The 14,782-nt window shown below is 40.0% G+C and overlaps 1 protein-coding gene across 3 annotated transcripts in view; it reads left to right on the top strand.

Annotated features, from left to right (window-relative positions):
* brsk2a (BR serine/threonine kinase 2a) overlaps positions 1-14,055 on the top strand; it is a 189,498-nt gene extending 175,443 nt beyond the window's left edge. Inside the window, exons 16-19 of one of the 3 annotated variants that reach the window (XM_026920029.3) lie at positions 1,942-2,065; positions 3,463-3,643; positions 5,187-5,276; positions 11,382-14,055. In XM_026920029.3, coding sequence (XP_026775830.1) covers positions 1,942-2,065; positions 3,463-3,643; positions 5,187-5,276; positions 11,382-11,581 — 595 coding nt within the window. In that variant the 3' untranslated portion in view covers positions 11,582-14,055. The remainder of the gene's footprint in view (positions 1-1,941; positions 2,066-3,462; positions 3,644-5,186; positions 5,277-11,381) is intronic. The other 2 variants (XM_026920030.3, XM_053236793.1) reach the window with 2 other exon arrangements.
* The last annotated feature ends 727 nt before the right edge of the window (positions 14,056-14,782 follow it).

The following is a 14,782-nucleotide window of genomic DNA, read 5'->3' on the forward strand; positions in this document are numbered from 1 at the left end:
AGTGGACAGTGAGTGTACATATGATGTTTGTGTTTGGCTAGTTACATTATTGAATATCAGCGCAACATTCAGCCTGTCAGTAACTCAGCATTAGTGTTATGAAACAGCTGTGGTTGAGCCTTATACCATGTCTAATCATATGCCTAAAACGATTATGCATGTACATAGGAACACACTCACTGAAAGACAGAAAGCAGTACCATTCGCAACTGCTATTTTTAGCGGCTTGTAATCATGCTGCATCTCTTCCAAATAGCCAGCATGTGAAATAGAAAAGCTCACCATCTAGGGGGTGTTTCACCACAACACACCTCAACAATAGACTTCCCGAATCTACAGTCTGAGCTGAAAAAGAAATCAGCCCCGACCTCTACTTCATACCATTCTGTGTATTTTTACTGTTGATCTTGATTCCACAAAAGTAATAAACAATCTTTAAGTGATTTGATAACACCAAATAAGACATATTATTATTTTATTTTATTTTATGTATTTTTATCTTACCCTCGGCCACCCTCATTACTGGTATATCAAAGCTACATCAACTCTAAATATTGACATCGGAAGTAGGGCTTCAATAATGTCTGTTGTAAAAGAGGAAATTTTTCCCTTGCTCCACAATAATTACCCATTGATGAAAATAGCCTGTGTACTTCAGGCTGATTCTCCCAGCTTCACACATTTTTATAAACGTGGTTTAAAATGATTGTGAGCGTTGTCTGTTGCAACCAAGCCTTTCAGCCCTCCTCTTTCTCTCTTGCGTTCTTCTTTGTTGGAAGCTTTATCAGGTTTGCCTCCCACTATGGTTCTTCTTACTACATATGCCACACACAAGGCAACAGTCAGAAGTTTTTCTTTCTGAACAATGCCTCATCTCTGGCAGGACTGCACACTTCTTTTATGTTTTTTTTTTCTTTTGTCTTCTGTAATAGATTCTCCTTTCACTCTACAATCTGGCTAGGACTGCATCCTCCTTGTCTCTTTTGTGCTTCTCTGTCTGTCTCATAAAATCAGATTTTTTCCCCCCGAGTGTGTTTGGAATGGCCAGCTTTTCTTTACAGAATAAAACTACTGGAACTGTAAAAACGAGTAATGTTAGAAAAAATGTTGCTATGTAATGTTTAACTGGACTTTTTAAAGATGTGTAGAGCAGCGTGGATCCAAAGTAGGAAAACATCAATACCATTTTCTTTCAGACTGAGTACAAGTATGAGTATATGTGTTTTGGTACTCATCGATACACACGCTGATACTGATACCGAAATGAGTAACCTACTTAGTATTAATCAATCAGGGCCATTGCGGAATATTTTATTTAGCTTATTTATGTTTTGCCGGTTGACAGAGTGAACATAAAAAGTAAGTAAAGTACATTTTTGTTTTCGTTGAACTGGAAATCCTCATTGCCCATGACTGTTAGCAGCTGATCATCACAAATAACATACTGGGTAAGATCTGTTATTTTCACTCACTTAGTGTTGTCTGTAGACATTTTTCTCGCCCAGCCAGCATTAGCTGCAGCGTTGGCTGCTACTGTGTGCTCCTAGTGATGAACTCCTCAGCTGAGTTTTATGCTTCAGATGGTTTACAAGGTTAAGTCTATTATAGGAAGATGCTGCAGTTCCTGTTCTTGATATTTTAGCAGAGCATTGTTTACACCCTGCTTTGCTTTGATTGTCATCATTAATCATGAAATATCTCAAGATCGCTGTACTTTTGTGTCATCTATTCATTAGTGCAATAATGTACAGTGCCCATACATTACATCATATCACCTGCTATCGGTTGTTGGTATCAGAGCATTATTTTATGAGAATGAGTAAATAAGCCTTGTATCAGACAGATACCCAATACCATTACTGGTATCGATGCATCCCTTGTCCAGACCATGAGTTCCTTTCCTATAGATTTATGATGACGTATTTTTCTCTCTACTCACAGACTTGCCAAAAAGTCCTGGTTTGGTAACTTTATCAACCTGGAGAAGGAGGAGCAGATCTTCGTGGTGATCAAGGACAAGCCTCTGAGCTCCATTAAGGCAGACATAGTGCAAGCGTTTCTGTCGGTACGCAACCCCATCATCATCATTCTTACCTTCCTGTTAGAGTCACTTCTCTGAATCTGTGGAAGCACCTGCATACACCTCTACTAGCATGTTGATACACTCTGTGTTTGCACATTTAGCTGACTTTAGCTGATTTATATCACAATTTGGTAAAATGCTAGGCTACAGCACTTTTATATTCCCCCGAAGCGAGACTTTCATTGTAGGTCAATAGAAAATGAAGCGAGAGCAGTGATCATTAGCATATAGATGCTGTTGCAGTGAAAGACTCGTTCGGTGTATGGAGGTGGCAGAGTCCGTGAAGGCATAGTTTACATGCTGCTACTGAGACGTGGTCATTAGCTTGTGAAAGCAACATTTCAGTGTCCTGCTGTTTCGTCTTCTTCCTCCGATGGAGAAAGTTTTTTCAGTAGTTAGCATGATGTACAGACTGATGCAATTTCTCGCGTGTAGGCATGGGCTTCAAAACAGACTCAGTGCTTGTATTTATAAAGGAGAATGTTCAAAGAAGGATGTTCATGATGTCATGAACATGAACCTTCTCTTCTCTATCCTCTCTTTTCTTTATACCTCTCTTTCTTTCTCCTGTCTTCCTTTTTCCTTTCCATCTTCTCTTTCAATCTTCTCCTCTATTCATCTTCTCCTCTTTTCTCAACTTTCTCTTCTGTTCTATTCTCTTCTCTTCTCCTCTCTTCTGTTTTCTTCTCGTCTTACCTCTTCTCTCTGTTTTCTCTTCTTTTTCCTCCTCAAATTTTTCCTTCTTGTCATCTCTCCTTTTCTCTTCTCATTTCTTCTCTCCTCTGCTGTCTTCACCGTACTTCTCATTTCTTTCCTCTGCTCACATATCTTGCACTATTCTCTCCTTTCCTGTCCTTTGCGTCCATTTCATTTCCTTTCTTATTTCTCCTCTCCTCTCCTCTATTCTTTTCCTTTCATCTCATTTCTTCTCTTTTTTTCTCTCCTACTTTTTCTTCTCTTCTGTCGTATCTACTGCTCACTTCTCCTCCTTCTCATCTCCTCTCCTTTTCTCTCTTCATTTCTCATTTACTCTCATTTTTTCACCTTACTTCTCTTTTTTCTTCACCTCTTTTGTGCTCTCATCTCCTGTGTTATCCTTTCCTCACTTTCCATCTTTTCTCCCCTCATCTCTTCTCTTCTTGTTTTCATTCTATTCCCCTCTTTTCTCGTCTTCTGTGTATGTGTTCTCCATTTTCTCTTCTTCTCTCATCCAATCTGCTATCCCCTCCTCTCCTCACCACTTCTTTCTTCTATTCAATTCTTTTTTTGGTCTCTTCTTGTCTCGTTTGCTTTCATATTCACCCTTCTCTTCGTCTCTCATCTCTCCTTTTCTTATCTCTCGTTCTCTTGTCTCTCCTCCGCTTTGCTCTCCTCTTCAGATCCCTAGTCTCAGTCACAGTGTGATCTCCCAGACGAGTTTTCGGGCAGAGTACAAGTCTACAGCAGGTCCCACTGTCTTCCAGAAGCCTGTGAAGTTCCAGGTGGACATCACTTACACAGAGAGCAGCACGGCCACGAAGGAGAACGGCATCTACTCCGTCACTTTCACCCTGCTCTCAGGTAACCACGCCTCACTAGCCTTATTATGGCATGTCATCATTTTCTAGTCAACAGTGGCTTTTAGAGCACTTCTACTTCCTCCCCCTCCACAGGACTGCCCTCCTTAAACACCCTCTCTCAGGCTGCCTGGGGCTTTTTAAACTCAAAAAGAAGAAGTGGCACTTTTCTAAAGTGCAGGTCGTTCATAGCCTACTGTGTTTGACATGATTTCACTACAGGAGGTCAGACTGGAGGAGCTACACCCTATTCCTCTCAGTGCCTTTTCCACTGTCAAGGTGGAAATAAGTGAATATATAATGTATATAAATGTATAATGTATATATACTCACCATCCACTTTATTAGGAACACCTGTACACCTGCACATTCATGCAGTTATCTAATCAGCCGATCATGTGGCAGCAGCGCAGTGCATAAAATGCAGATAAAGGTTAAGAGCTTTAGTTAATGTTCACATCGAACATCAGAATGGGGAATGAAATGTGATCTCAGTGACTTTAACCATGACACCATTCCGTGTGAACTCTAGAAACTGTTTCCCAGGAGATCAGCAGTTTCTGAAATACTGAAACCAGCCCATCTGGTACCAACATCCATGCCACGATCAAAGTCACAGAGATCACACTTTTTCTTCATTCAGATGTTTGATGTGAACATTACCTGAAGCTCTTGACCTGTATCTGCATGATTTTTTTTTTTGCATTTCGCTGCTGCCACATGATTGGCCTATTAGATAACTGCATGAATGTGCAAGTGTACAGAGTTTCCTAATAAAGTGGATGGTGAGTGTATTTTTTTCTTGTTAATTTAGTGATGGATGTGCAACCCTTGGTGAAACGGTGTCCTATCTTGATGTTCCAGTACCTCAAATTGTTGTATACTATCTCCTATTTTTCTCTTTCTTTTCTTTGTTATTTGTGTTTTTGTTTTTCCGTGTTGTCGTGTCCTCTTCTTGGTCTGTCTAGCCCCCATGTACATGCAACCTCTGTCCCTCGTTACACACAAAAAAAGTTCTCAGACTCACAGGTAGAACTTCAGAAATCTTCCACGGTATGCCACATGTCCAGAGGAAACAATTTTGTAACCTTTCATCTCTCAAACGAGTGCTGGTTCCCTGAAGAAGCACACGCACCTTGTCAGATAGAGACAGAAACAAAAAGACAGAGATGTCATAGTTATTCTCCACCAGGCTGCCTCCTTTCCACCGCAGTGCGTTCGAGGAGTCACTGTGCTAATATAAGCACCACACTCTAATTATCACTGCTGCCAATGACATCCCGTTTCTGTTGCCCTCACAGGCAATTACAGGCAGAACAAAAACAAAAGACCATTAGTCAGATTGTTCTCATAGAAACACATTATTTTACATGCCTGAGTGTTCGTTGTCATATTAACCATTATATCAAATTTGGCTTTGAGAGGCTCTGTAGAGAGCTGTTTGAATTCAGACTTAAGGGCTACGTAGTCATGTTCTGGAAGATCGTGATTCTTTCCAGTCAGTGTCTTGCAGGCTGATGTGCACTAAACCCAATATGCGGTTCCAGGTCCGAGTCGGCGCTTTAAGCGGGTGGTGGAGACGATCCAGACGCAGCTGTTAAGCACACACGACCAACCGGGAGTCCAGCAGCTGGCTGGTGAGTAAAAAGCTCCATCCCCCACATGGCCCTGTCCCAAAAACCTCCTTCAGCATCCACCTCATGCATGCTCCCCCCTCACTACGCACCGCCCCATAGCACTTACCCCACACCCACTCGCTCGAAACATGCATTGATCAGACTGTGGATGTACACAGAGAGCTCGGGAATAAAATTACACGGGCGGTAGAAAGCTTTTTATGGGTTATACTCTGCCCATAAACCCTTATACAGTCCCACTGGGGATCTTCCTGTTTATTATCTCTAACAAACCTTCATGCATCAAGATTATTATAAACACAGTAATAAAGAAACAATCACGTCATTTAATGGAAGACATATTGTGTCCCAAAGAGCTGCCACTGATTCTATTTTAAAAGCAAAGATTCTTTGCACCTTCGTCCTTCTTCTATGCATGTCTTTCCTTCTGACTCATACGCCGTCTGCTGCAAGCCTGTGTCCTCTACATCTGCTTGATCACAGCTCCCCCTACTGAGACAAAACTAGTTCTACAATACCATCTAAAATTAAATTTGCTGTTACTTTAGCTTGCTCCACTGATGCATTACAAGATCTCCTTTAACTTATGCTTTCGATCAATGTCAATGCTGTTATTCAGATACTGGAACTGGTCAAACTAATTTCAAATGTCGCCAGATATCAATCCTTATTCGCATCAAACTAGTAAAACCACTAATGTGATTGGAGATGCTACACAAGGTCCTGAGGTTGTCAGGGTTTCAGCGGTTCATTAATTAAGGGACTTTTCCCACTGCACAAACTTTTGGCATGAGGAAACCAGAGAAATCTAATTCTTCTTTTGGCCACTGGTTCAGTACCAAAGGTCCAGTTTCAGTACCTGCTCAAGACCGGCACCAGAAAGACCTAATGGTACTTACGTATGGGATGAGTAGGTTGTTGCTGATTGGTTATAAATACTGTCACATATCCAAAGGTTCCTACATGTATGGTTTACCTGTTTTTCTGCTTTCTCATTGAAATCAGTGGTCAAACCAAAAATGAATAATATTCGTCCAGCGGAAAAGGGGAAAGGATTCAATTCAATTCAGTTTTATTTGTATAGCGCTTTTAACAATGGACATTATCACAAAGCAGCTTTACAGAAATAAATGGATTAAAAAAATATATTGTAAATATGTGAATGTATCCCTAATGAGCAAGCCAGAGGCGACAGTGGCAAGGAAAAACTCCCTGAGACAATACGAGGAAGAAACCTTGAGAGGAACCAGACTCAAAAGGGAACCCATCCTCATCTGGGTGCAACATATAGTGCAGTTATAAATAAATCCCTTCTATTATTGTGTACTATATGGACAAATAGTGCAAATGTGCAACCAGTAAATTCATCACAGTTTTTACAAGAAGTCCAGTTGGTTAAAATCTGGAGTCCTGAGTACGAAGGTGCTCGTGGCAACTACAGCCCCAAAGCCACCACAGCAATGTTGGACATGAAAGAAAAGCATTTGTTTTAAGTAAAGGTTATTTTCTCTTTACATCGACTTTAACTAGGTGAGCTTTGATCTGGGAATTTGCAAACCATGAATTTGTGAGCCAATAGAAATTGAGGGTGGGACTGTGGGCACTTTGGTTAGAAAACCGTGGAGAAGATGACTATAATCGTGAGCTCAATGCACTTTTGCCTCACTGTTTTCTTCATGTTGCTTAGCGCACACCTGAAATAAAATACCTGTCTCACCCACCGACATAATAATTCTGTTAGGATTTTCTTGTTAGCAAAGTTGGCACCTCTGCACATCATGTGACAGCGTAATTGCAAACATAATATTTGTGCTGTTAAGAGCAGCATTGTGCCGTTTTTTTTTTCTTAACCTGAATAAATATTTTTATACAAAAACAGGATGAACAAACGGTCTGTTCATAAAATCCATACAGTGTTATTTTTGGTAACAGTGCGTTGAATTTACAGTCATTTTCATTTAGTTATTTGTTGTCGTTTAACTGCCCAGCTTTGTCAATAACAAGCTTTTCGTCAGTAAATTTGTTACAGCCAGTTTATGCTTGAGTAATCAAATGGGTGATCAAAGGAGCAATCCAATCCAACAATCACATCATCTTGTTAGTGCTGGTCCTCTGTTAAGATGATATGATGTATGATATGATGATGCAGTGTCTTTTAGTCATTTTTCAATGATGCGAATGAACTAGAGCTATGTGCACCGGTTCCACTGGTTCACATTTGAGTTGGATCTTGTTTCTGAATGTGCAGTGAAAAAACGTGTCTCAGGTGGTCTGTTCTGATATCAGGAATGGAGGACACACCAGGCTAGAGAGCCGCAACATCTCAGCTCGCTGCATTCCATCACTCTTCTCTGTATTTCTCTCACTCTCTCTCTCCCTGTCTCTCTTTCTCTTCCAGTTATTCACCATTTGTCCTCTTTTGCTGCCTTCCTCTTTCTTTCTGTCAAACACACTTTCACACACAGCCATCACTGCCACTGCTTCCTGCCTCTCACTCAGTATCGAGCGACTCAGAGTGTGTGTGTGTGTGTGTGTGTGTGTGTGTGTGTGTGTGGCAGAACACAGGCTCACTCCCACACTGCACTGATGAATGGCATGTGTTTGGGGGAACTCAAGGGAACACTACACTGATGCTCTGCTATAAAGACTAGTTTCCTGTTGGACACTGTTTTGGCATTTATGCTACAAACTAACTGAATATAGGGATAAATATATTTATCCTGCGCGTGTGCGCGTGTGCGCGCGTGCGTGTGTGTGCGTGCGTGCGTGCGTGTGTGTGTGTACATCAAGTGTCCAAAGATTTTCAGGGTTTATATTGGCTACATGAAAAACACCCTGAAGGAAATTAGATTTTTAATCATTAAAATTGAGCACTGTGATCTTTAATCATGTCAGTCAGTCCCAGGAAAACATACTACAGATGTCCTTATTGAACAGACAACAACAAGAATAAGAATCTGTAAAATTAACTTATCACTCAGACATACTTACATTAGTTTTCAGTAACAGCATGTCTCAAAGTGTTGAAAAAAACTGGTTAAATCTCAAAGTCAGAGTGTGGACACATCCGCCCACTTTCAGCTTTCCCCTCACTGAACTCTGTAAATTCACAGTATCTTCCACAACAATGCACCTACCTTTGGTTTCACACCACTGATTAATTACAATCCTGAAAGTTCACATCACACTTTTCACTCACTGATAAAGTCGAAAGTAAGATGACTGCAGTACTGCGAAAACGTTCCTTATGCTAATACACCTTAAGTATGCAAATGATTTATGTGTGCAAATGTGCTCACTATTTGGTGATATAAATAAATGGTCCCTAAAATCTTCCCAAATATTTAGTCACTTATATTTATGTCCATGCTATGTGATTGGGCTCTGATAGCAAATCGGATATTTCATATTATCATAATAGGAGATAGCTGGTATAAATGCATAATAAAACATCTGTTGGAGACTGCTGTGTGTGTGAATGCCTGTGCTTGGTGGGACTGCAGACTGGGAGTTAGCGTTTAGCACTGCAGAGAGGGAGTTAGTGGTTAGCACTGCAGACTGGGAGTTAGTGGTTAGCACTGCAGACTGGGAGTTAGAAGTTAGCACTGCAGACTGAGTGTTAGCGGTTAGCACTGGAGAGAGGGAGTTAATGGTTGGGATTGCAGACTGGGAGTTAGAAGTTAGCACTGCAGACTGGGAGATAGCGGTTAGCACTGGAGAGAGGGAGTTAATGGTTGGGATTGCAGACTGGGAGTTAGAAGTTAGCACTGCAGACTGGGAGTTAGCGGTTAGCACTGGAGAGAGGGAGTTAATGGTTGGGATTGCAGACTGGGAGTTAGTGGTTAGCACTGGAGAGAGGGAGTTAATGGTTGGGACCGCAGACTGGGAGTTAATGGTTGGGATTGCAGACTGGGAGTTAGTGGTTGGGACCGCAGACTGGGAGTTAGTGGTTAGCACTGGAGAGAGGGAGTTTATGGTTAGGACCGCAGACTAGGAGTTAATGGTTAGCACTGGAGAGAGGGAGTTAATGGTTGGGACCGCAGACTGGGAGTTAATGGTTGGGATTGCAGACTGGGAGTTAGTGGTTGGGATTGCAGACTGGGAGTTAATGGTTGGGATTGCAGACTGGGAGTTAGTGGTTGGGATTGCAGACTGGGAGATAGTGGTTAACACTGGAGAGAGGGAGTTAGTGGTTAGGACCGCAGACTGGGAGTTAGTGGTAGGGATTGCAGACTGGGAGTTAGTGGTTGGGATTGCAGACTGGGAGTTAGTGGTTGGGATTGCAGACTGGGAGTTAATGGTTGGGATTGCAGACTGGGAGTTAATGGTTGGGACCGCAGACTGGGAGTTAATGGTTGGGACCGCAGACTGGGAGTTAATGGTTGGGATTGCAGACTGGGAGTTAGTGGTTGGGATTGCAGACTGGGAGTTAGTGGTTGGGATTGCAGACTGGGAGTTAATGGTTGGGATTGCAGACTGGGAGTTAATGGTTGGGACCGCAGACTGGGAGTTAATGGTTGGGATTGCAGACTGGGAGTTAGTGGTTAGGACCGCAGACTGGAAACCAGTGAAGTGACATGAGTGAACTTAGGAAGACTGAAGACAAGTCATACAGCTGCATTTTCTGGGTTAGTTGCAAAGACCTAATGGCATATACTTGATAACCACCCAGAATTGCAGTAGCCAAGAGAATAAATAAGCACACACTTAGAGAAACAAAATGTCAGATTTTCCTGATATAGTAGAGAAGAATCCTCCGTGACTGAGTGAAGCGTTCATGAAGCTTCATAGATCCAGTACTATACCAAAGTTTCATGTATTTTCAGAAGGAGTGACCAGGAAGTTTCAAAGTAGCGAGCAGGGTCAAAACACAGGATATACAGCAGTTGTGTTTTGTTGAGATTTCACTTTAACTGATGAGCTGCCATTCATAATGAGATGACTGCCAGACAGGCCAAGACAGTGCTAGCAACCTGGGAATGTGATGGTGGCAAAAAAACTGCAAGATGGGTTCTAAGAGCCGATACAAGGATCTGTTATATACAGTGAATCTAAAATTTTACACAGCTCTGTTATTAGTGCAGGTTTTTCTGAGCAACCAACAAAATTCAAGTGAAAAACAAATAGAAGTGTTTCATTGGAAAAAAGAAAAGAAAAAACATACAATAACCTGTTTACACAAGTATGCACCCCCTTTTATAATGGGGCATGTGACTGCGTTTAGAATGAACCAATCACATTCAAACTCATGTTCAAAAGTAATTATCATACAGCTGTCATCAGTGAGGTGATTCTGATTAACACCAAATAAAGACCAGCTGTTTCTGTAGGATTTTCTTGATATCTTCTTGGATTCATCTCAGCTGAAGCCATGGTCTGCAAAAAGCTTACAAAGCCTGTACAGGATCTTATTATCAAAAGGTATTAATCAGGAGAGAGGTACAAAAGAATTTCCAAAACATGAGATGTACCATGGAACACTGTGAAGGGCATCATCATCATCATCAAGTCGAGAAAATGTTGCATCACAGTGACTTAAAGAGGGATGTGCACAGATCCCCTCACAATTTGACACATCTGGAGTATTTTTGCAAGCAAGAGTGGAATAAAATTGCCAAATCAAGATGTGCTTAGTTGATAGACTCTTACCCGAAAAGACTAAAAGACAAATAACAACGTATTAGTGGAAGGGATTAGTGTTAAGTTTTTCCCCTGAAAGTTTGTTTTTCACTGGAATTTTATTGGTTGCTATATCACATTAAAGGTGGAAAAAGAGCTGACATGATTAATCTTGTTTTTTTTTTTTTTTAACATCACAAAAACCTTAATTTTAGACTTTTCACTGTACAAAAAGAATATATTGGCCTCTAATTATTAAATGTTTGAAGTGCTACTCTCTCCATTAGGCTTAGAATAGAAAAGTGCCATCTTTTAGTGGAAAAACACCTCTGAGTCCTCGTTTTCTCATTCATCTTGCACCTCTCTCTTCTTTTTCTCATCTTTTCATCTTTCTCTGGCCACTTCTCCTTGTGTGAAGCCCATTATTCATTTGTTTGTTCTCTCTCTTTCTCTGTTTTCTTTTTCTCTTCCCGTCTGTGTACCTAGGCAGCCCATTGAGTAACTTCTTTGACGTAATTAAACAACTTTTTTCAGACGAGAAGAACAGCCAGGTGCTCCATCCACCTGGCACGCCCAACAGACACCCGCGGCACGATCCCGAGCCTAGTGACTCTAAATGCCTGGCAGGCAATGCCAGGGACAATGCCAGGATGGTGGCTTCTGTTGGGACGCAGGAGCAGCCCTAGAGACCTGTAGAAATAATACAATCATACTCACTGACTTACGTACTGTCAGCAGTGATGCAAATAATCTTGTCCAATAGATTTTTGTATGATGGAATGACTGTATAAAGATGAACATGTAAAGATGAGCACATCTAGACACACTCTTCCCCCATGCCATTCCCCTCATCATTTGTGACAGGCTTTCATTTTTTTTTTGTTTTTCATGGCTTTTCTTTTGTGTCCACTTTCCTCACTTGTGTGATGACTTGTTTTTACTACCAGGAATTATCCAGAAAAGCTATTAACACCCCGCTCCCCTGCTCCACCCACGTTCTTTGACGGAGGGCGCTGTTCATAACGACGAAAACCAGACGCCTCATCCTTCATCCTCACCTTCTTTTACCTCTCTCCAATGACTTTGTGATCCTTGAGGAAAACATACACACCGACACCAACATCCAGCCCATGTTCTACCTTCTCTTCATCTGACCTTACACAGTCTGACGTACAAGGAACTTTTTACGTCTTCAGCTTGCTGAACCACACACACACTACACATTCAGATACAGATACAGACATGCACAACTCTGGGATGGACTCACAAAGGACAAAACAGTGTGAGAAATGGGGAGAAAAAAAATTTACGGATTGTCCCAACGGGATAAAACTCATCACAGTTTGATTTGTCATTTTCAATGTTGACTTTCTTTAGAAATGAGTCGGGTTTGATATAAAAGCTCTGCTGCAAAAGGACTTATATGCTTATATTGCTATGGTGGGAATGGGGGGTGGGGGATTGGGGGTCATGTAGAGACGAATGGGCTGCTGGTTCATGAGCTTATCCAAATGAATAATTTCCATTGTACAGACCAACAAACTTCTTATGTATAAAAAAATGCCTAGATGTGCTACTAATGTTTAATTATGTTGTAGATTCTGACTGAAATCTTGTGCTGCCACACAATATATATATATACATATTTTTTCTGGTGTTTTATTATTGCTTAATTTATGAAACATTAGTTTCGAGTAGCTGCTGCACTGAATCTAGAGTTCTGTTATCATTCAAGCTATTTTATGATTCACATCTCATGTCACAACTACCAGCAGTAGAATTAAGGACAAAAGTGTTTAATACATTGTGAATATTTTTGTATTTTTCTGTATTTATTTATCTGAATTATTCATTGCGTATGTGTACCCTAATTTATTGTCATCATTATGAATACGAGGGGAGAAGTCAGATTAATTGAATGTTATTTATTTACATCCTTGAATGTTTGTATGTCATGACACAATGCAAGTTTGTTTGTTCGACAAAAAAAGATTTTTCTCATGTCTTGATTTAAGAGATTTACGTGGACATTGACAATATTTCTTTTCTTTTTCTAGCTTTGAATGATGAAAAATGTAGTATATGTTTAAAAAAAAGGATAATTTAACAGTTAAGAATGTAGTCTAGCCTCTTTGGGGAGGGAATGAGCATCTTGATATTTGTCAGTTTCATTGTGTGTGTACAATGGATTGAGACAAAATGCTCCTCTTGAGTCAGTTCTCTTGTAAATAGACTGAAGTCACCTTCTCATATGAAGGGGGTGCTTGGTACCTGCTCTTCTTGGCTTTTAACTTGTATTGCTGTGTGCATGTCAGACATCGGCTTTCCTTTGCATGGCGCTAGTGTAATTGTTAAAACCCCTTTCTGACCCCTTACTGCTTTGCTCTGTGTTACTTGAGATAAAAAGCATTCCCGCCCTTCTTTTCGCTGTTATCCTAGCCGCTGTTTTGTGTCCTTCTCTCTTTCATGAACCTTTAGTGCACTGAGTTTTGAAACGCTTCCTCTGGTCTGTATTATTTACCTCTGAGGAAAGAAATACCATCAGTCTCAAAATCCTAGTTTACAGACATGGGAAGAGTTTTTTGACAAAACAAAAATGAAGCAATACCTGTTGTTAATCATCCTATTTTATACAGTAGACTACAACTGATCATGTGACTACAGACTATAAACACACAGAGCAGGAATGAACATGAAGCTGTAACATAACTGTGAGCAACTTTAGAACAAGGAAAAAAAAAACAAATGAAACAATAAACTCATTCACTTATTAGGAATGTCTGTAGCCTTGTGTGTGTGTGTGTGTGTGTGTGTGTGTGTGTGTGTGATTCTGTGTGAGCGTATATACATGTGTGATTGTGTGTTGAAGTGTGTGTGTGCGTGGGTGTTTGTGTGCATGCATACATGCTTTCTCGGGACTGTTGTTGATCTTTGCTATGTCAATATTTAGTGTCCGTCGCATCTCCGGCTCATGAAGTGAGATAAGGTAAGATGCTGTTTTGTTTGTGAATGTTTCTGCCTCTTACAAAAGCAGCTCGCTTTATTACACTTTATTATCCTTTACTTTATTATAGATTACTTTACTTCACTTTACTACACTTTATTATCATTTACTTTATTACAGATTACTTTACTTCACTTTACTATACTTTACTATACTTTATTACAGATTACTTCAATTTACTTCACTTTATCATTTACTTTATTACAGATTACTTCACTTTACTACACTTCACTTTACTACACTTTATCCTTTACTTTATTATAGATTACTTTACTTCACTTTACTACACTTTATCATTTACTTTACTACCGATTACTTTACTTCACTTTACTACACTTCACTTTATCATTTACTTTATTACAGATTACTTCACTTTACTATACTTTATTACAGATTACTTCAATTTACCTTATTATCCTTTACTTTATTATAGATTACTTCACTTTACTACGCTTTATTATCATTTACTTCATTATAGATTACTGTACTTCACTTTACTATGCTTTATTATCATTTACTTCATTATAGATTACTGTACTTCACTTTACTACACTTCACTTTATCATTTACTTTATTACAGATTACTTTACTTCACTTTACTACACTTCACTTTACTATACTTTCTACCAAAGTGCAGTTGAATTCTCAAATCTGATTGGTCAGGAGGTCTGCATTACTTGTATAGTTATTTGTATAGTACTTGTATAGTAACAGCGCGGATTGTTTATATTAATGCGCTCATTCTAAATGAGCTTTTCTATAGGAACAGCTAATTCACAGAGACTTGTACGGCGAATGCTCTACATAACCTGAGACTAATAATAAACAGATTTAAAGAATGTATTTTTTTAACAAAGGAAAATGTGTAATTGTTGATGTGGTG

The sequence above is a fragment of the Pangasianodon hypophthalmus genome, chromosome 9 (genome assembly GCF_027358585.1).
Source record: "Pangasianodon hypophthalmus isolate fPanHyp1 chromosome 9, fPanHyp1.pri, whole genome shotgun sequence".
In the NCBI taxonomy this organism is placed as follows: Eukaryota; Metazoa; Chordata; class Actinopteri; order Siluriformes; family Pangasiidae; genus Pangasianodon; species Pangasianodon hypophthalmus.